Source organism: Scyliorhinus torazame, chromosome 9, assembly GCF_047496885.1.
Source record: "Scyliorhinus torazame isolate Kashiwa2021f chromosome 9, sScyTor2.1, whole genome shotgun sequence".
NCBI lineage: Eukaryota > Metazoa > Chordata > Chondrichthyes > Carcharhiniformes > Scyliorhinidae > Scyliorhinus > Scyliorhinus torazame.
The window spans coordinates 147,276,942-147,298,596 of NC_092715.1; the positions used below are offsets into that span (position 1 = coordinate 147,276,942).

Here is a 21,655-nt window from a genome sequence, read left to right on the forward strand (position 1 = left end):
TTCCTTCATTTTTTTTTCAGCTCTTTGCTGCAATCAGCAATAATTGATTTATATTGAATTGTTAGTGTGGCTCAATGATCTTTCCTATGAGCCAGAGGTTGTGGGTCATGCAAATTCCCCTCTAGGTGGGAGCTATATCACCATTCCTTCACTGCTGTGAGATCAAAATCCTGGACCTTCCTAGAAACACAGTTAGTGCTCCTACACCACATGAACAGACAGTTGTGTAGTGGTAATGTCAGTAGTGATATAGTACCACTTAGAGCGGAGCATGCACAACCCATTGGGCTAGTAATCTAGAGGCTCAGGCTACTGCCTGGGATGAGGGTACAAATCTCACCATGGCAGCTGGTGGAATTTAAATTCAATTAATATTCCACATTTTAAAATCTAATTGCAGTAATGGTGACCGTGAATCCATTTTCGATTGTCGTAAAAACCCATCTAGTTCATTAATATCCTTTTAGTTGAGAAAATCTGCTGTTCTCACCTTGTCTAGCCTAAATATAATTTCAGATCCATAGCAATATGGTTGACTCTTCATAGCCTTGTGAAATGGTGCGGCAAGTCACTTGCTCAGACGCAGTTGGGAGTGGGCAACAAATGCTGGCCTTGCCAGTGATGCCGCTCTCCGGGTTGGGGGAAGAGGGGCGCAGTCAGGCAAAAGGAAAAAATAATCAATTTACTCGTGGATATGGGGATCGTTTGTGCGATACCTTCAAAAGTATCAGAAGGGAAGAAGTTGGTTGAAATATAGACCCTAGGAGCCAGGATCCAAAATGGTTGGAAAAATGGGCGCCATGTATGTATTTGATGAAGATTGAGACTTGGAACTCATATGAGGAAAGATGATCTCATAGCAAATAAAACACTGGAAGACCTAAAGTTCGCAACATTTCTCAGTTCGGTAGGGCATAAAACCTTTATGCTGCTACAAAATGTATTTCACCCAACAAAATTAGGACTAAAGACCTACATCAAATGAATGAAAATTTTAGAAGAGGGTATTTCACTCCTAGACCGTTATTGATTGCAGAAAAGTTTTAGATCCACTACCACATTCTGGAAGAAGGTAAAAACATTTTACAATTTGTAGTGACTTTAAGAAGGCTAGCAAAATATTGTGAGATTCGTAAAACTCTTGATGACACTATTTGTGATACGCCGGTTTGTGGACTCCACAATGAAGCTTTTTTTAGGAAGCTGCTTACTGTCAGCGATTTAACTCTCAAAGCTGCTGTGAGAGTTGCTACATCCATGGGGCAACAAAAGAAGCCTCACAGGGGCTTCAGTGAAGATACACATAATAGGCACCACAAGGAACAAGGCTGCAGATGTACAACCATGTCACCGATGTACCAGGTTGGACACTCAGCAGGAGAAGGCACGTGTAGAACAAATACATGAAAGAACTGTGGGGGCTTAAGGGCCATATTGCCAAGGCATGTTGGGCTCAGAAAACCTTTTCAACACCAAGAATGTGCAAGAAAAAAATATATCAAAACAGACTAACTGAGTCTATAAATTAGTAGACGAAGTTCAAGACCACTCGGAAGACAACATATCCAAGCTACTGCAGGAGCCGAAACAAGGTGATTGTCAGCAGGGCGATCAACAATGTTTTTGGGTCGATCCAAATTGAAGGTCACAAAATCAAAGTGGATACGGGTGCAGCTGTATCCTTAATACCCGAGAGAATTTCATAAACCATAAAATGTGATCCACAGAAGAGGTCATTGAAAGGATGCATTATGGTGAAAGTAGGAGCAAGTGGACAGACTGGGAAGTTGTCTCTTGTTGTTTGTGGAAACGTTCCAGCTTGCACAAGAAACCGAAGAAGGTGATGATAGCAATCTTAAAAGCACCTCGTTCTCCAAATGTGACATGATTAGGGTCATTTTTAGGAATGATCAATTCTTATGGTACATTTGTGTTGAATTTCATAACATGATTGCAGCCTTTAAACACTTCGCTATGTGTCGAGCAGGCTTGGCACTGGTCAGAAGAATGCGAAAGTACCTTCCTTCGTAGAATCATAGAATCGCTACAGTGCTGAAGGAGGCCATTCAACCCAACCCCCAGCCTTGTACACACAACCCATTGACCCCACCTAATCTTTGGACACTAGAGGCAATTTAGAATGGCTAATCCATCTAACTGTTGCTTCACAGCTTCAGGGTCTCCGGTTCAATTCCAGGCTTGGGTCACTGTCCGTGTGGAGTTTGCACATTCTCCCCGTGTTTGTGTGGATTTCAACCCCACAACCCAAAGATGTGCAGGCTAGGTAGATTAGCCACGCTAAAGTGCCCCTTAATTGAAAAAAAAAGAATTGGGTACTCTAAATCTATATATTTTTTTTAAAGTCGAAGGATGAGCGATATTGACAAAAGAGTGAACACATTTTTTATTTCTGACTGGAACACTGCACTCACAACCATGCAGAGTTCACCTGAAATGCTCTTGTTCAAAAGGAAACTGCGAACACAGTTTGATCTGTTAATGCCACCTGTTACTTCAGAGATTGTCAAATGACAACAACAAGCGCAAATTGCAAGGAGGAAGCAAAACTGACGAGTATTCTACCAGGGATAGCAAGTGCTAACAAGCAGCTACATCACCAGTGAGAAATGGATACCTGCTGTGATCCTAGCAAAGCTAGGTCTAATTTCATATACAGATGATGATTGAATTTGGTGACGTACTGCTGATCTTCCATGAAGTGAAATTGCCATCATGAAGTGAAAATTGCCGCAACGTTTACAGAGGTTCCACCTTTGGAAAATATAGACAAGTGATACTTCAGAACAGTGACCAAACAGTAGGACAAGTTCAGATTCTAGACACTGGAGTAAGTTCCCAGGATGTACCACCTGCTGAAGGGAACAAGGACACTTCCAGAGCCGGCACAGTGGCTAGCACTGCTGCCTCACAGCACTAGGGACCTGGGTTCAATTCAGGCCTTCAGAGACTCCCCGTGTGGAGTTTACACATTCTCCCCATGTCTGCATGGGTTTCCTCCGGTTGCTTCAGTTTGTTCCCAAAGCCCAAAGATATGCAGGTTGGGTGGATCGGCGAAGGGAAGATTGCCCCTTAGTGTGCAGGTCTGGTGGGGTTATGGAGACAGGGCAGGTGAGCAAGTATTGGTACAGACGTGATGGGCCAAATGACCTCCTTCTGCACTGTGGGACGTGGTATCAAGAAGCCAGGTTCCAGAAGACCGAATTCAACCCAAATGGAATAGGCTTCCACCCGAGAGATTGTCTTATTGAATTGTATATATGCGTATAAAGATAATGCATAAGTGGATCTGTTGTATAAATTGTTGTCATTGCACAAATGAGGGGGCGGGGTGTTAGAATACATCCCCGCTGGTAAAGCATCACATTATGTGTAGTGACATCAGCAGTGTTGCAGTTCTCCATCTTGGGTTGTATGAGCAACACCTCTTAATAAAACCTCTCATGGTGTTTGAAAGAATCTAGAGTGTGGGCACTTCCATACCTTTTCTCTTTGTGGTTAACAAAGAAACATTTGATGTCTCAAGGGAACATAATAAACACCATTTGAGGAAGAACAAGAGAGCTTTCCATGGTGTGCTGGTCAATATCTAACCCTTGACCAACATCACTAAAAACAAAAACAGATTGGTCTAGTTTGCATGCTAAACAACCTATTGAACAGGTGTTGGAAATTTTGCAGTTTAAGAGCTGAACCCCAGTTTGATACCTTCATTGCAAGATTGGTGTCTCCTGAGGCAACCACTATTGGATGTCGGCATGAAAACTAGGTGTACATCCTGTCTAATGGTAAGATTTGAAAATACACTTATCTGAACATGGAGCAGTAGGAATGCCCCTGCAAGCCCTGCATCAAAGAACTCTGGCTACATCCTGCTGGTGTTGCACTGACCCAGTCTTCCATTCCATTTTGCCAATAAGCTGTTGGTTACTGCCTGATGCTTGCTAGCTTGACAATAAGCCCTGGCACCCAATATCGAATGAGTCTCTGCCCTTAATATTCAGACCTCCATCACAGTGGGCATGCTCCGATTTCAAGGCTGTTAGCTGGCCATTATCTAATAGCTATTTATGAAATCTTGTGCACAAATCAACTATATTGTGTTACCTACACTACGATGCTGGCACTGTAAAGCACTCTGGGAAGTTGTGGGTCTTTTCATACTTACAAATCTTTGTTTCTTTTCTGCCTTTCGGCCTTTCCACCTTTCTCTGATGAGGCAGAATAATAGCATTAAGAGCAGGGGTATTCAACAGTGTGGAGGGCACAGTGCCCGAGGAGACAACCAGATAGTTTGAAGGGTCTGTCGAAGATTGCCAGAGAATACATGGAGTACAAGTCTTGTGTAATACACCCTCCCGACCATGAATTTTTGCACCAGCACCTGAATGCTATGATTATTTGATTCAGTAAACAGCCAGTAACCTGAACTTTGTCGGTCATGCAGTTTCAAGAAGGATCATAGCTTTAAGCTACACCCTCACCAGAGCCTCTATCTGGTGCAACAAGTTTCATATTTATTTAAAAAATATACGTTTAATTATATAACTAATTTATCATCCAGAAAAGATTGCAGAGCTGCGTGGAATTTTTATAACATGGTGAGGGAGGGAAGAAAACAGCCTAGGCTCTTTTCTGTAGGTGGCATTTAAATGTAAAGGACAGCTTGTGAAAGAGGCAAAATACCTGCAGGCATGAATGATTCATGCATCGAATCTTTAGTGGTTTTAAAATTAGAATGGCATGTGTTCTAACTAAGGATATTCTCCTGAATTGCCTTAGTAGGGTGTGTCAACCTGTATTCTTATCAAGTGTTTAATAGCAATGAGAGCTCTTGGCTACTGGTTGCAATACAGTAAAATTTTTGTTGAGTTCCCAGGTACCTGACGACACCAGGTTCTGACTCAAAATGTTATCGAACAGTAAACGTATCTATCTTCACTGCAAAATTGAGATTGGGCCAGTGAAGGACTCTGTAATTTTGTACTGCTGGTGAACTGACCCAACATCTGCAGTATGCCATCATTTAATAACTCAATTGATACCCGATAACAAAGCTTTGGTCTATGTCATGTTGAGAAGGCAAATAAGTAGTGTGGAACATTGCTATCAATGTTGACTTCATTAGTACCAATATTCCAGTTTCACCTGAAAAGATTTAATTTTGCATAAATATAAATTTGAAGAAAATTCAAGCTCGCTCCCAGCCTGCCTAGTATAAATAATGTTTGAACATTAAAGGCGTTTGAGCAGCCAATTGAACAGACTAGGCTAGCTTAAACATTCTGCAAGAATCTGACTGAATTTTCCTGTGGGATTTTAGAACATAAAATAATGCAATAATTTCTCAAGAATGTTTAATGGATTTATGTAACCTCCATTATTTCAGCAGAGTTATTAACCCATTTGTTTTTTTGAAATGGCTCCACCAAAATAGTGACAAAAGAAATTTCACGCAAATGCTTATATGTTACTATCCCATGGAACACCTATAATTGCAGGACCATAGTTTCTGGGATCCTGTATTAGAGATTCTACTTGCTTCCCCAACTTTCCAGAGTATGACTTCAGATCCTGTCCAACTCTATTTAACTGAGCCTATTTATTCAATCCTCACCAATTCAGCTTTTGGGAGGAGTATTGTGCTTCAGATCATTTTCTTCTTCGCAGAATTATGAATCAGTGCCTTCATTATTGAAATTCCTGATTTTTTTGCTGCCTGTACTTTCCTCTATTCGTCACCAAAGCAAGGAGTGCAAAATACCTGACTAGTAGCAGGTCTTTCTGGACTCGAGTATCTTTGAATGTGTGTTTGAAATGTTAAACCCCACTACAACTTGCATTCATCCTGGTAGAACGATTGAACTTCCCTTTTCCACTTCATAGAATTGTGTCAGGTGGAGCTGTTTCAAGTTGTGCTTCATCAGTGACATATGATGGTGATGATTTAATGGAGAGCAAGAGGTGACCTTAATTTGCAGGTATCCCTGAAGAAGGGGAAGCAATGATGTATTTTAAATAAATAAAATTTTATGCACATATAAGTTTGAGGTATATATTATAGAGTAATTTGAATTAAAGTACTCTCTCAAGACTTCCTCTCAATGTTATTCCTCCTCCAATCGCTACTGTACTATTTATGGAAATACTATAGATGCATGCGGTTTTGTTAAAGTTATCTTTAACCTATTGAAATTTTATTAGGTGTTCGCATGTTGGATGGTGATGTCACAGATATGGTGGAAGCAAAGTCTCTCAGTTTGAACCCTCAGCACATTGACATCTACAGTGCCAGCTGGGGACCAGATGATGATGGAAAAACTGTGGATGGCCCAGCATCCCTTGCAATACGGGCCTTTGAGAATGGCATCAGACAAGTAAGTATGCAGAACGTATGTGGAATTGTTTGGTCACTTGTCTGACCAAATCAGCATCACTATTATTTTTTTAAATCCCACTGTCTTCCTTTCCCATCTCGGAGTTTTGTGACTATGTGGTGAAGCCTGCGTGAGGCCAAGTGTTTGATGGACATTAATGATCAGGTTCTGTATGGTTGAGCTGCTGGGGCGTGTTCAGCATGGTGCCACTCACATTTTATCACCAAGTTTCATCTTTTTTGCTTGGCTGCTTTTACTGGCTCTCAAGGTAGATTTAGTTTGTAAATGGCACAGACGTGTTCTCTCAGCCAGGAGACTGGAAAGGGGAGGTGGCTCTGGAATTTTCTCATATTTTCATTCCAAAACAGTTTGCTTGTTCCTATAGCTTTTTTAATGCGAGGAGGTGTAGTTGGCCCATAAAGCTCTGTAAACTGTTCAAATGCCATTGACGATTTAATCCTTTTTCATGAGCCCTTCATTGTGCTGGTGCACGGTGAACAGTAGGAGTTTTGAATGAAATTTAAGCTTAGGATGTGGGTTCATACCCAAGATTTCTCTATGCAGTGAATATTCATTCGCAGCTGGATCTAAGTTGGGGGGTGGCAGTGGTGGTACAAAGCAAAACTATCCAGCAACTTTCCCATGGGAAAGGAAAACTGTTGTTGGTCAATCCATCCTGCTTTTGTAAACCTCTCAAGCCGATTATAGATTAAGACAGTAAAATTATTGTTTATACGTTACTGGGTCATCAGTTGTGCATACTAAATTTAACTAAACTTAATCAGTGACAAATAGTTTTGTATAGCCAGGAGTAATAGCATAGTTATAATGCTTCTGGATTAATAACCAAGAGGACTGTACTAATGTTTTGGAGGCATGGTTTCAGATCCACCACGCAGCTGGTAGAAATTAAATTCAACTGATTAATAAAATCTAGTCTAAAAAGCTATTCTCAGTAATAGTGATCATGAAGCTACAGAATTGTTTGTAACCACTTATTTGTTTCACTAATACATGTTTTATTGTGTGTCAGCTGTGGTTCAATACTGAGTCTCAATGCTTCGGGTTCAATCCCACTCCAGGACTTGAGCATAGAAATTGAGGGAATGCTGCACTGTCACGTCTTTCGAATGAGATATTAAACTGCGACCCCATCTGCCTGCTCAATTAGATGACCCCGGGCACTATTTTGAACAAGGGCAGGAAATTTTATCCCAGGTGGCCTGGCCAATATTTATACCTCAATTGCAAATATAAAAAGAAATGATCTGCCCATTAACATATTACTGTTTTGCAGTGCCGAAATTGTCTGGCGGTTTATGTGGAGGACAGGAAAAGGTCTATATAAATGCAAGCCTTTTTCTTAATATTCTTTTATTCAAATGAAGTGAAAAACAATGGCCCAGATCTTCTCGAGTAGTGGCAATGGTCATCGGATTGCCACTACACACGAGTTCTCCTGATTTAATACTGCTGCACATTTCTAATGGGGTCTTCTCATCCCAGCTTCCACAGAAATGCACAGTGCAGCAGTCACCGGGGAACTCTTCTGGAGTGGAGCAGAATCGGGGAAAGACAGGGGACAGCAATATTTTACGGAAGGTGGTTAAATTGAAAAGTCCAGTTTGAATGTAGTGAGCGGAGGAGGTGGATGAGCTGGGCAAGTGGTCAAGGTGGATGAGTGGGTAGTCGAGTCAGTAGGAGGATAGTGGTCAAGTTGGCAGGGTAGTCAAGGGAGGGTAAGTCAGGGTCCAGGGAGGCTAATGGGCGTGAGGGGATTCAGTTGTGGAATTGACCATAGAATTTACAGTGCAGAAGGATACCATTCGGCCCATCAAATCTGCACCGGCCCTTGGAAAGAGCACCCTACCTAAGCCCACACCTCCACCCTACCCCCGGAACCCAATCCAACCCAACCTTTTTGGACACTTAAGGGCAATTTAGCATTAATCTGCACATCTTTGGACTGTGAGAGGCAACCCACACAGACACTGGGAAAACGTGCAGACTCCGCACAGACAGTGACCCAAGCCGGGAATCGAACCTGGGATCCTGGAGCTGTGAAGCAACTGTGCTAACCACTGTGCTACCGTGGCCTACATTATCCAGGTATTAAACTTGGTTTTAATCTGTTTCGCATTTCCTTGGTACCTAACAAGGTAAGTATTGCGGAACTGTCCTTGAGACGTCGCAAACACACAGGGTCCCATAAGAAGTTGAAACTTCTTGGCCAATCCCTGCATAGGTCTGCTCATCCAGATCTCCACAGGGTCCCGATGCATATCTTCAGTTGTACATCCAGCCTCCAACAATCCAGAGACTGGAAGATTTGGCTCATTTTTAAAAGTACCCAATTATTTTTTTTACAATTTAGGGGCAATTTAGCATGGCCAATCTACCTACCCTACACATCCTTTTGGGCTGTGGGGTTAGAGGCTCACCGATACGGTGAGAATGTGCAAACTTCACATGGACAGTGGGGCTGGGATCAAACCTGGCTCACTATTTTGAAGCTGGAGCTTGGGCCATTGGTTGCAGTTCCCAATATCAATTCATGTTCAATCTAGCGATGGATCTTGTAATAAATCTCATTGCTCCTGAAACATTATCCTCTGTGATTTAAGTTGTATTTGGGTTTTATTTGAAAGATACAAAATGGGTGATAAAGATGGCAGTTGTTGCTTTTAAAAAATAATAATTAATGAATAGTAGCACTTTGAGTCAGAAGGTTGTGGGTTTTAGCTGATACTTCTGAAGTATTGAGGGAGAGTAAATATGCCTTTCTTAAGATGAGGGAGGCCCCTTGTATCCCCTCCAGTTAATGCAAAAGGTGGTTATGCCATTGTTTTGAAGAATAGGGGCTCATTATCCCTGGTGTACTGGCCTGTATTTATCCTTTAATTAACATTATCTTGATCTGACCATTAGAACATTGCTGCCTATAGGACTTTGCTGTGTGCAGATTGACTGTTGTTTTCCTGTATTACAACAGCAACTACACTTCAAAAAGCATTTCATTTTCTGTAAAGTGATTTGAGGCATCTTCGAGGTTGTGAAAAGCACAATGGGATTTGTTCATTTAAATTTCAGGACCTCCTAGAAAAAAAACTAATGTTTCAATTTCTTCCTTCTTTTGTAGTTTAATTTTAAGATATGAATTAAATTTTATATTTTGAAATTCTCCGAGGACAATTAACCTGTGACTAATGACAGGCTTTCAGTTGCTAATCTGAAGGAATTCCTGTACAGCTGGTTTAAGGGGCCTGTTATATGCAAACAATCTACACTTTGGAAAAACAAAGTAAACTGAAGCATGTGTGAGTTACCTGCAGCTGTGAATAAACGTTGCCTTGTGTCTGACCTTCATATTATATACAGACTTGGAACAGAGTGGATCACGGTTCCAACCAAAACTTGACATTTAGACTGGCTCGCCTACCCTTTGTTGGGTGAGGTTTACCAGATGCAGCTATGCTGCTATAAGGATTTATGTTTACCCTCAAAAATCTAAAAGCAAGATAATATGCAATTTTCTAGGTCAGATGAAGGAGAAAGGGAAGAGAAAATTGAAGTGGCTGATCAGTGGTTATGAAATTGTGCTGCTTGTTGGTCACATTGTGGTCACTTTTGAAAAAAGCATGAGAGCAGAGGTCATTACAGCAGAAAGGGCAAACGGGAGACTTGTTAAATAAATTGTGTCAGTCTACATGAATTCGCCCTCGGTGTACCCGAACAGCCGCTGGAGTGTGGTAACCAGGGGATTTTCACAGTAACTTCGTTGCAATGTTAATGTAAGCCTACTTGTGACACTAATAAAGATTATTATTATAATTATTCAAAGTGGAAGAAAAGGATACCTGAAATTCCAGGAAAACTGTTCATTAATTCAGGTGTATGGTGACCAGGCATTCCAGTTTTGCTGTGATTGTCCTGGTTTTTCATTAAATGGCTCGATGTTGCAACAGTTCTCTCAAAATAGCGCACGTGTCCCAGTTGGTAGCTTTCCCCTTTTTGCATGAACCATATCAGAGATTTCTATAAGCGTGTATCTTATTTTTCTCTGAGGAGGTGGTTGGATGTGTGGGTGATGGACAGAGCGGTTAAGGCTAATCCATAAAGCCCAAGAGGGAAATGGTGCTGGAACAGACAACTAAAGGCAACCAATGAGATCCAAGGGTAAAGGGGGACATTTAACTTGTGTCTTAATTGGCTTCCAACTCTGACTGGACATATTCTGGGAGATGTCATCACATGATTTCCTACCTGCAGCTACCCCAACCGCAGACATCTGCCATTTGGTCTCCCAACATGCCAATTATCACGGAGCTCCACCTTCCCCAAGACTTATCAATGTGTCCTGGTTTTGACTTTTCAAAATCTGGTCATCCAATCAAGGGGAGATTGGTGGCATATTGGTAATATTGCTGGATCAGTAATCCAAAAGCTCAGGCTACTGATTTTTAAATATTTTATTTTAAAAATATTTCTTTATTCTCCTCCTTTTTCGCATTGTCTCCCAAATTTACACCCACCAACAATAAACAATAATCAGTAACAAATATGTCAATCCCCATATCAATAACAATGATCCCATCCTCCATCCTCCCACCAAACCCAAAACATTCGCCCACACGATCACATAAAAACTGACAAAAAGGAATCCGGAATCGCCCCCCAGCACTCCCCCCCCCCCCCCCCCCCCCCCCCCCCCCCCCAAACTAATGTTCGATGTTATCCAGTTCTTGAAAGTGCACAATGAATAATGCCCATGAATTGTAGAACTCCTCTGTCCTTCCTCTCAGTTCAAACTTAACCTTCTCAAGAGTCAAGAATTCCAACAGATCCCCTGCCACGCCAGGGCGCAGGTTAGGTTAAGGGGTTATTGGGATAGGGCGAAGGAGTAGGAATGGTTAGAGCACTCGTTCAGAGGTTTGGTGCAGACTCAAGGGCCGAATGGCCTCCTTTTGCACTGTAGCGATTCTATGATGAAAATAAAAAATCTGGAATTGAAAGATAGTTTCCATAATGGTAATCATGAAACTGTCATTCGTGTAAAAACCCATTTGGTCATGACATCCTTTAGGAAGTAAATGTGAGGGCAGCACGGGGGCGCAGTGGGTTAGCCCTGCTGCCTCACGCGCCGAGGTCCCAGGTTCGATCCCGGCTCTGGGTCACTGTCCGTGTGGAGTTTGCACTTTCTCCTCGTGTCTGCGTGGGTTTTGCTCCCATAACCCAAAGATGTGCAGGATAGATGGATTGGCCATGCTAAATCGCCCCTTAATTGGAAAAAATGAATTGGGTACTCTAAATTTATAAAAGAAAAGGAAGGAAATCTGCCCTCCTTGCCTGGCTTGGCCTACATGTAACTCCAAATATACAACAATGTGGTTGACTCTTAACAGCCCTCTGAAATGGCTGAGCAAGCCACTTCGTTTAAGGGTAGCAATTAGAAATGCGCAATAAATGCTGGCAACACCCACATCCCAAGAAAGAGTAAACAAATAACAAACTCGAGGTGGAATAGGCTAAACTTAATGGAAGCATGAAAACACTATATTAAAAATATGATTTGAAAGACTGACTGATCCTAAGGACAAAATGGTTTTCACCCCAGGGTTTTAAACCGAGATGAGGAAATTGCAGTTGCTTTAGCCATAATCTTCAAAGTACTCTTGCTTCAGGAATTGTCCCTTGATATTTAGAAAAATGCAAATATGTAGCATTTTTAAGAAAGCTGAGACTGTGGAACCAGGCAGTTATAGACTGCAAATCCCATTGTTTTATGTAGGTAAGTTATTGAATCTATAAGGATAGAGACTGGGCAGCCAGAGATGTTTCAGTTGGAGAGAGCCAACAAGGATATATAAAGGGTAAGTTACACCTAATGCACCTAATTGAATATTTTGAGGAAGTAGCTAAAGTAGTAGACTGGAATGTCTATCGGTGTAGTGTTGTACAGATTTCCAGAAGGCAATTCATAGAATCATAGAACCTATAGCGCAGAAGGAGGCCATTCAGCCCATCAAGTCTGCACCGGCCCTTGAAAAGAGCACCCTACCGTTACTACTTCCAACAAGGTTCCACAGGAGACCGTTAGCTAAGATTAAAGCTCATGGCATTGAAGGCCTATTATCAACCTTGTTAGGGAAGTATAAAGCATAGGAGGGATAATGGGCATGTATTTGAATTAGGAGAAAGTGATTAGCAGTATCTCGCTAGGGTCTGTGCTGGGGTCTCAACTAATTACTATTATTAATGACTTTGATAGTATAAAAGAGCCACATCACGAGCCACGTATCCAAGTTTGCCGGCAACGCAAAAATTGAAAGCATAGTAAGTCATGTAAATGAGAGCATAAAATTGCCAAGGAAAATTGATAGATTTAGTGAGCAAGTGAAACTGTGGCAGATGGCTATTAATGCAGATAAATGTACAGTCATGCATTTTGGAACATAGAAGGAAAGATCAGAGTATTTAAATTGAAAAGCTAGGAGCAGTAGTGATCCATAGAGATTTGGAGGTCCATGTACAAAGTTCAATAAAATGTAGTGGGTACAAAAAGTAAGTAAAAGGTATTATTAACCGGATAGAATGTGAAGGTGTGATGGCAAGGGGCGGGGTAGATGTTTTGCTGCAGCTATACAAATCCCTGATAGATCACATCTGGAGAACTGCCTACTAGTATTGAAAAACAAGTATTTATGCAGCATTTTTCACAATGACTGGACATCTCAAAGCACTTTGCAGCTGATAAAAGTACTTTTTTTTGTGTCGTCACTGTTATAATGTACATACAACAGTCAATTTGTAAGGTCCCACAAATAGCGATGTGATAATGACCATGTACTCTGTTTTTTTTAATGTTGGAGGGATAATTATTAGCCAGGGCATTGGGGGGAATACCTTAACAGTGGAAGGAGTTCAGTGTAAATTCACCAGAAAGTCACCAGGCCTACAAATGTTAGGTTATGAGGAGAGATTACCTAAACTGGGCTTGTATTCCCCAGAATATAGAATTTTTAGGCATGATTTGAGGTTTTAGGATCTTGATAGGAATTAATAGGCTCAAGAGACGGAAACTCTTTCTTTGTACCCAATTATTATTTTTCCAATTAAGGGGTAATTTAGCGTGGCCAATCCACCTAACCTGCACATCTTTGGGTTGTTGGGGTGAAACCCACGCAGACACTGGGAGAATGTGCAAACTCCACACAAGGACAGTGACCCAGGGCTGGGATTCGAACCCGGGTCCTCAGCGCCATTGTCCCAGTGCTAACCACTGCGCCACCGTGCCGCCCAGAGACGGAAACTCTTTCTGCTGGTTAGGTGTTTAGGACAAAGGAATATGATCTTAAAGTTGGAGTCATGACATTGCTTGGAAGATGTTGGTGCATATGGAGCCAAGGTGGTGGGAGGGTGTTAAGATACATATCCATGATCTAATTGAATATTCAAATATGCTGAAGGCTCTAAACACCCGAGTCTAGCACTTAAATATTTGTTCTTAATTCTATGATGCAAAATCATGTGCTTTTCCATCCATGCAGCCCCAGTAAGTTGAAGTCAATGCTTAAGCTAAGGCATCCTACGCTAACTGATGTGATGCTAGCCATGACTCGGTGCTAGTACACTAATTTGCGGAGTTAAAAGGTTATGGGTTGAAGTCCCACTCCAGAGACCAGAGCACAAGATCTGTATTGACAGTCTTATACTGAATAAATGTTGCAGTGTTTGAGGTACTATCTTTCAGATGAGATAGTGAACTGAGTGCTTGGTCTCAACCAATATCACAACCAAGACAGAACAAAGAAAGATTTGTGATTATATCGTGCTTTCCAGGACCTGGCATTTTTTGCAAGACCTCGCTCTCTGCTATATTTCCCACCTTATAGCAGACACTGCACTTCTAAAGTGACCATAACTTGAGAAGAGTTTGATATTGTTTGGAAGTAATATGGTTCATTCTGAAACTAGGGCCCTAAATCTGAACAAAGGAAATTATAAATGTATGAGGGGCAAGTTGGCTATGGTGGATTGGGAAAATACATTAAAAGAAATGATCATAGGACAGCACGGTGGCGCAGTGGGTAGCACTGCAGCTTCACGGCACCGAGGTCCCAGGTTCGATCCCGGCTCTGGGTCACTGTGTTGCGTTTGAACATTCTGCACATGTTTGCATGGGTTTGGCACTCACAACCCAAAGATGTGCAGGGTAGGTGGATTGGCCACGCTAAATTGGCCCTTAATTGGAAAAATTAATTGAGTACTCAGAAATGATCATAGACAGGCAATGGCTAGTATTTAAAGAAGTATTACATGGGCTACAACAAAGATACGTTCCTCCAAGACAAAAAAAAACCAACAGGAAAGGTGGGTTTCACCTTTCACGTGGCTAACAAAAGATTGCATTAGGTAAAGGCTTATAAGGTAGCTAGAAAAAGAGCTAAACAGAGGATTGGGAGGAATTTAGAAGACCGCAAAGGATGATCAAGAAACTGATAAAGGGAGAAGAGAAGATGAATGCAAGCTAGCGAGCAACATAAAAACAGACTGTAAAAGCTTCTCTATGTGAGCAGGAAAAGATTAGTTGGGACAAATGTGGGTACATTACAGTTGGAGACAGGAGAATTTATAATGGAAAATGATGGAGATGCGAAACAAATATGCCTGACATGGCGATGATGAATAGTGCTTTATAACATTTTCAAAATTATGGAATTACTCACTCCCTTTTCCTTCCACTAACCATCTCGAGCTTTTAAAATTTGATATTTGGCATTATCTCAGCATTAATTTCTAATTAAATGGTCTTTTTAAAAACTAATTCTCAGCCATGTCATCAACTATTGGCCTTTTGCTCTTGCATATGACCATACAAAATAAGAGCTGAAGTAGGCCATTTGACCCCTCGAGTCGACTGCATCATTCAATAAGATCATTGCTGAGCTGTTTGTGTTTCAAATTCCACATTTCCATCGACCCAGGCTGACTTTGATTCTCTTGCCCAACAGGAGTATATGTATTTTTTGAAAATATTTTTATTGGGTTTCTAACATTTTATACATAAGCAAAACACAATGAAAAGAATTAACAAAACAAAACCCTCCCCGGCCTTTAGCAGTTGACGGTAACTGACTCTTTAAAGTGAAGAATAAGTGGACCTGTCTCTTGTAGAACCTCTCAATCGCCCCCCTCAAAGTGAACTTTACCTTCAAGATACAGGAACTCCATCAGGTCCCCCAGGCACAGGGTGGAGAAGCTAACCTGCAAGCAATTAGCGTGGCGAAGGCTAAAACATCCACTCCCGTCTGCAGCTCCGGTAATTCCGACACCCCAAATATGGCTTCCAGGGAACCGGGCTCCAAGTCCAAGTGTGAGATTGCCGATATGGTGCTGAAAAAAGACCTCCTAAACTTCTCCAACTTCGGGCAGGACCAGACATATGTATATGGTTGGCCGGGCCCCTCCCACACCGCTCGGAAGTATACTCCACCCCCTCAAACAACCGGCTCATCCTTGACCTTGTCAGGTGTGCCCTGTGCAACACCTTTAACTGTATTAACCCTAGTCTCACAAATGAAGTTGATGCATTCATCCTCCACAACACCTCACACCACAGCCTCTCCTCCAGCACCACCTCCAACTACTCCCACTTTTCTCCAATGATGCAGTATCATCCTCCAGACTCCCCTGATAAATCATCGTGGTGACCCCCTCCCCCCAGCCCCATCACTGACTGCACCCCTTTCAACAATGAGGGGGGGGGGGGGGGGAAGTGTCACTGGACACGTTGGGAAAACCTTCCTTGCAAAATCCTGCACCTGCATAAATGTAAAAGCCTCCACCCCCCGTGCAAACCCAAACATCTCCGTCACCTCCTCCAAGCTCGCAAACCACCCTTCCAAGGTTACATCCTTCGTTTCCACCACCCGCCGGTCCTCCCATCCCTGAAACCTAGCATCCAATCTCGCTGGCTCAAACAAATGATTCTCTCTGATCAGCAACAGCTTCAACCCACACCTAACTTAAAATGTTGCTGAAATTGCCTCCATATCTTCAGCATGGCGACCACCACCGGTTTACCAGAATATTCCCCCGGGAAAACGGAAGCGGCGTCAAATACTTTGTCAAGACCATTCAGGATCTTGTGTGCTTCAATCATGTCACCCCTCACTCTTCAAAACTCCAGTGGCAGCAAACCCAGTCTGTCCAACCCTTCCCCATAAGATAATCCGCTCATTCCAAATATCAATCTAGCAAACCTTCTGTGGACCGTCTTCAATGCATTTACACACTTCTATAAAGAAGGAGACTAAAACTGCACACAGTGCTCCTGCCAAAGACGTGTATTGCCGAAGCTTAACATTCTTACTTGTACGTTCAACTCTTCCTGTAATAAAGGATAGAATTCCTTTATCCTTCTTAATTACTTGCGTACAAACTTTTTGTGGCTCATGCACGTGAATACCGAGATCCTTCTACACCTCTGAATTCTGCAGCCATTCTCCATTTAAGTAATATTCTGCCTTTTTGTTCTTCCTGCCAACTTCACGTATTCCCTCCATTTGCCAGAATTTTGCCTACCTACTCAGCCTATTTGTATCCACCTACAACCTTGTGTCCTCTTCATGACATGCCTTCCTACTGTCATCTATAAATTTAGCTCCCATGCCTTCCCTTCACTCATCAAAATCATTTGACAAAGTCCTGAATGGGAGACTAATCAAGAAGGTAAGAGCCCATGTGATCCAGGGCAATTTGACAAATTGGACCAAAATTGGCTTTGTGGCAGGAGGCAATGGGTAATGTTCAAAGGTTGTTTTTGTGACTGGAAGCCTGTGTCTACTTGTGTACCGCAGAGATCGGTGCTGGGTCCCTTGCTATTTGTAGTGTGCATCAATGATCTAGATGTGAATGTGTGTGGTGTGTGGTGGGGGGGGGTGGGGGTGGGGGGATGTTTGCAGATCACCCGAAAATTGGTAGTGTGATCAACAGTGAAGAGGAAAGCCTTAGATTGCAGAATGATATAGATGGGCTGGTCAGATGGACCGAACAGTGGCAAATAGAATTTAAACCTGAAAGTGGGGGGGTGATGCATTTTGGGAGGACTAACGAGACAAGGGAATACAGAATGAATGATAGAACACTAGGAAGTACAGAGGCCATTGGGATCCATGTCCAAAGATCCCTGAAGGCAGTATGGCAGATAGATAAGGTGGTTAACAAGGCATATGTGATACTTGCCTTTATTAGCCAAGGCATAGAATATAAGAGTCAGGAATGTTATGGTGGAGCCTTATAAAACACTCATTAGGCCACAGCTAGAGGACTATGTGCTATTCTGGTCACCACACTATAGGAAGGATGTGATTGCACTAGAATGGATGCAGAGGTGATTCACCAGGATGTTTCCTGGGCTGGAGCATTTCAGCTGTGAAGAAAGGCTGGATAAGCTGTGATTGTTCTCCTTGGAGCAAAGAAAGCTGAGGGGGGACATCATCAAAGTGTACAAAATTATGAGGGATATAGATAGGAAGAAACTTTCCCCTTAGTAGAGGGGTCAATAATCAGGGAGCATAGATTTAAAGTAAGAAGCAGGACATTTATGTAACTATTAACGTCTTCTCCTGCTTCATTTGTCTCTTGACCTGAACATCTTTGTTTCAATCACTCCAAGCTCCCACCAACCCCTGACCTTCTACTCTGCTTCAGCTGCTGCACCTTGTCTTAGACAGTATATAATCCATCTTATTTCTACATATCTGAAGAAAAGTCATACAGGCTCGAAAGGTTAATTCTGTTTTCTCTCTCAAACAGATGCTGCAAGACCTGCTACGTTTTTCCAACATTTTCTGTTTTTCTTCCTTTACTTTTGAATGTCATATATCCCTGAATATTCAGGACCAAATCCTGTCATCCTGCAGCCATGTCTCTGTAATGGATATCAGATCATATTTAGCTACTTTAGATAAAAGCAAATTATTGCAGATACTGGTATCTGAAACAAAAACAGAAAATTCTGGACAATCTCAGCAGGCCTGACAGCATCTGTGGAGAGAAAAGGAGCTAATGTTTCGAGTCTGGATGACTTTTCGTCAGACCCGCTGAGACTGTCCAGTATTTTCTGTTTTTGTTTATTTACTTCTGGGTGTGCTATCAATTCATTTACTTTGTAATGAACGCTACACATATTTAGATACAAAGCCTTAAGATTAGTCGTCTTGTTATCTTTGTAACATCCAGTCTTGACTGTTGGTGTATTCTGAGTTTTTTTTTGTCTCTGACCTGGTATTCTTTGACCCTCATTTCCCTTGTTTCTGTTTCACCTGCCTTCCTTTGTAGTGATATTCAGATATTAATAAACATGATCAATGTATGTAAATGTAGGACAGTCATTTCAAAGCTAGATGTCTCCGAGTCAGATACTATAAGAACTGGATTCCCACTCTTTTTAGTTAGTTAGAGAGTGTGATCCAGAACAGTGGACAAGCAAGACATAGAATAGCTAGAGTGAGAGAAGTTAGAGCTAGTTTGTTATAATAGTGTATAGTTGTATAGTTATCTGTATTATATTTTATTTCTTTATAGTTAGTTTAGTATTGAGTAAAAGGACTCACAGTTTATTATTTTATTCATTAAATAGTTCATCTTTCAACAAGAAGACTATTAGTCATTTTATCATCCTGGTGGATTCAAGAGTAATATATATATTTTAGATAAGTCATTATTTAAAATATAATATCCTTGATATGCTACATCTATCCAAGCTTGGTCCATCATCTCCATTGTTTAGTTCAGAGCCCTCTCTACTTCCCTAGTTATGTGGCATGCTAGGACTCTGATCCCAACATGATTTAGATGTAGACTATCCAATAGTACAGCCCCCAATTGCCCCAGTATTGATGCCAGTGATCCACAAACTGGAAACTTCTCCTGCATCAGCCTTTGAACCATGTGTTCAGTTCCCTATTTTCCCTCTGCCAATTTGCATGAGTCAGGTAATAATTTACCCTTTGAGATTCTTCTTAATTTGGTGCCTGGCTTTTCATACTGACTATGCAGAACATCTTTCCTTGCCCTGCCTATGACTCTGGTACCTACATGTACCACAACATTTGGACCCTCTCCCTCCCACTGCAAGTTCCACTACAGCCCTGAGCAAATGTTCCAAACCGGGCAAATAGTATAGCCGTATGGACTCTTGCTCTTTACTGCAGAGAGCAGCATCAGTCCTCCTCACTATGCTACCCTCTACTACCACTTCATTTCTTTTCGCTCCCACCTCTTGGACGGCTTCTGGTAGCATGGTCAGCCTACTGATCCACCTTGCTGACCTCGCTTTCATTCACACAGGTTGTGAGCAATTCAAGCCTGCTTGACAATTGCAAAGACTAAGGATCCTCCATTACTGTCTGCTTGGTTGTTTTAACTACCACATTCATGGTAACTGTCTCCTGTCTCTCACTTCTGTCCAAAACAGATTATCCTATTATATGAGGTGTGACCATCTTCCGGAACAAAGTGGTCAAGTATTCCTCCTCCAGGTCCCTCCCCCTTCTTAGGTTGTGCAGTGTCTGCAGTTTGACTTCCAGACCAATAACCCTAATCCAGAATTCCGCTAGCCAGAATTCCTCCAGCTTACACTTACACTTTCTGTTTGTCCTGGATCACCTTGGCGTCCAGAATCTCCCACATTCCACATTTACAACATAGCTAACACTTGTTCAGCCATTGTTACTAATGTTTATTAGTTAATTTAATTCATTTCTTAATTAACTTTGAATATTTCCTAAGTATGTTACAGTTTACGGCATTTGTTAAAGGTAGTACCACCTAAAACTAAAAGATTTGGATTTGTTTTATTGTCACGTGTACTGAAGTACAGTGAAAAGTATTGTTCTGCATGCCATCCAGACAGATCATTCGATAAATGAAAAAAAAACATAGGACATACATAAAAACACAATTTAAATACATAGGCACAGGGTGAGCATATGGAGTGGTGTACTACTCGGTAGAGATGTGTGAAGAGATCGGATCAGTCCATAAGAGAGTCATTCAAGTGTCTGGTAACAGCGGGGAAGAAGCTGTTTTTGAATGCGTTAATGCGTCTTCTCATAATTTTGCATCTCCTCCCTGATAGAATAGTTAATAAGATGGGTGGGAGGCATCTTTGATTATGCTGCCCGCTTTCCCAAGGCAGCGGGAGGTGTAGACAGAGTCGATGGATGGGAGGAGGGTTTGCGTGATGGGCTGGGCTGTGTTCATGACTCTCTGTAGTTTTGTCTTGGGACGAGCAGTTCCCATACCAAGCTGTGATGCAGCCAAATAGGATGCATTCTATGGTGCATCTATAAAAATTGGTTAGAGTCAATGTGGACATGCCGAATTCCCTTAGTTTCCTGAGGAAGTATAGATGCTGTTGTGCTTTCTTGGTCGTAACGTCGAAGTGGGTGGACCACGACAGATTGGTGATGTGCATACCTCAGAATTTGAAGCAGTCAACCATCTCCATCTTGGCACCATTGGTGCAGACAGTAGTGTACAATACTTTGCTTCCTGAAGTCAATGACCAGCTCTTTAGTTTTGCTGACATTGAGGGAGAGATTGTCGTCATTATGCCACTCCACTAGGTTCTCTATCTCCCTCCTGTACTCTGACTCATCGTTGTTTGAGATCCGGCCCACTACGGTCGCATCATCAGCAAACCTGTAGATGGGGTTGGACCCAGATTTTGCCCCACAGTTGTGTGCGTATAGGGAGTATAGTAGGGGACTAGGTACGGAGCCTTGCGGACCCCCGGTATTGAGGACTATCGTGAACGAGGTGTTGTTGTTTATCCTTACTGATTGTGGTCTATGGGTCAGGAGATCGAGGAGGAGCTGTAGTCAATGAATGGGAGTTTGACGTAGAATCCTTGTTGTTGAGATGCTCCAGGGATGATGGTGTCTCCTGTGGATTGGTTGTGGCAGTATGCGAATTGCAGTGGATCAAGGCATTATGGGAGTATGGAGTTGGTGTCTCATGACCAACCTCGCGAAGCACTTCATAATGATCAATGTCAAGGCTACCAGACGGTAATTGTTGAGGCACGTTACCTGGCTCTTCTTAGCACTTTGTCTCTGCCCAGTTCTGCAAATTACATTTTATTGTTTGATTATATTATGTTTGGATCAGGCTGATTACAGGGAAAGGGAAAAGCTTGTAGAATCCCTAAAGAGACAGAAATATTTCACCAGCGCAAAGTGTCCTTTGCATCT

General features: G+C 42.0%; 1 protein-coding gene across 4 annotated transcripts in view; it reads left to right on the forward strand.

Annotated features, from left to right (window-relative positions):
• The window catches only part of pcsk5b (proprotein convertase subtilisin/kexin type 5b), a 602,404-nt gene that overhangs the window by 194,247 nt on the left and 386,502 nt on the right, over window positions 1–21,655 (forward strand). For all 4 annotated transcript variants that reach the window (XM_072516608.1, XM_072516609.1, XM_072516611.1 and 1 more), the window contains exon 7: window positions 6,223–6,395. In XM_072516608.1, coding sequence (XP_072372709.1) covers window positions 6,223–6,395 — 173 coding nt within the window. The remainder of the gene's footprint in view (window positions 1–6,222; window positions 6,396–21,655) is intronic.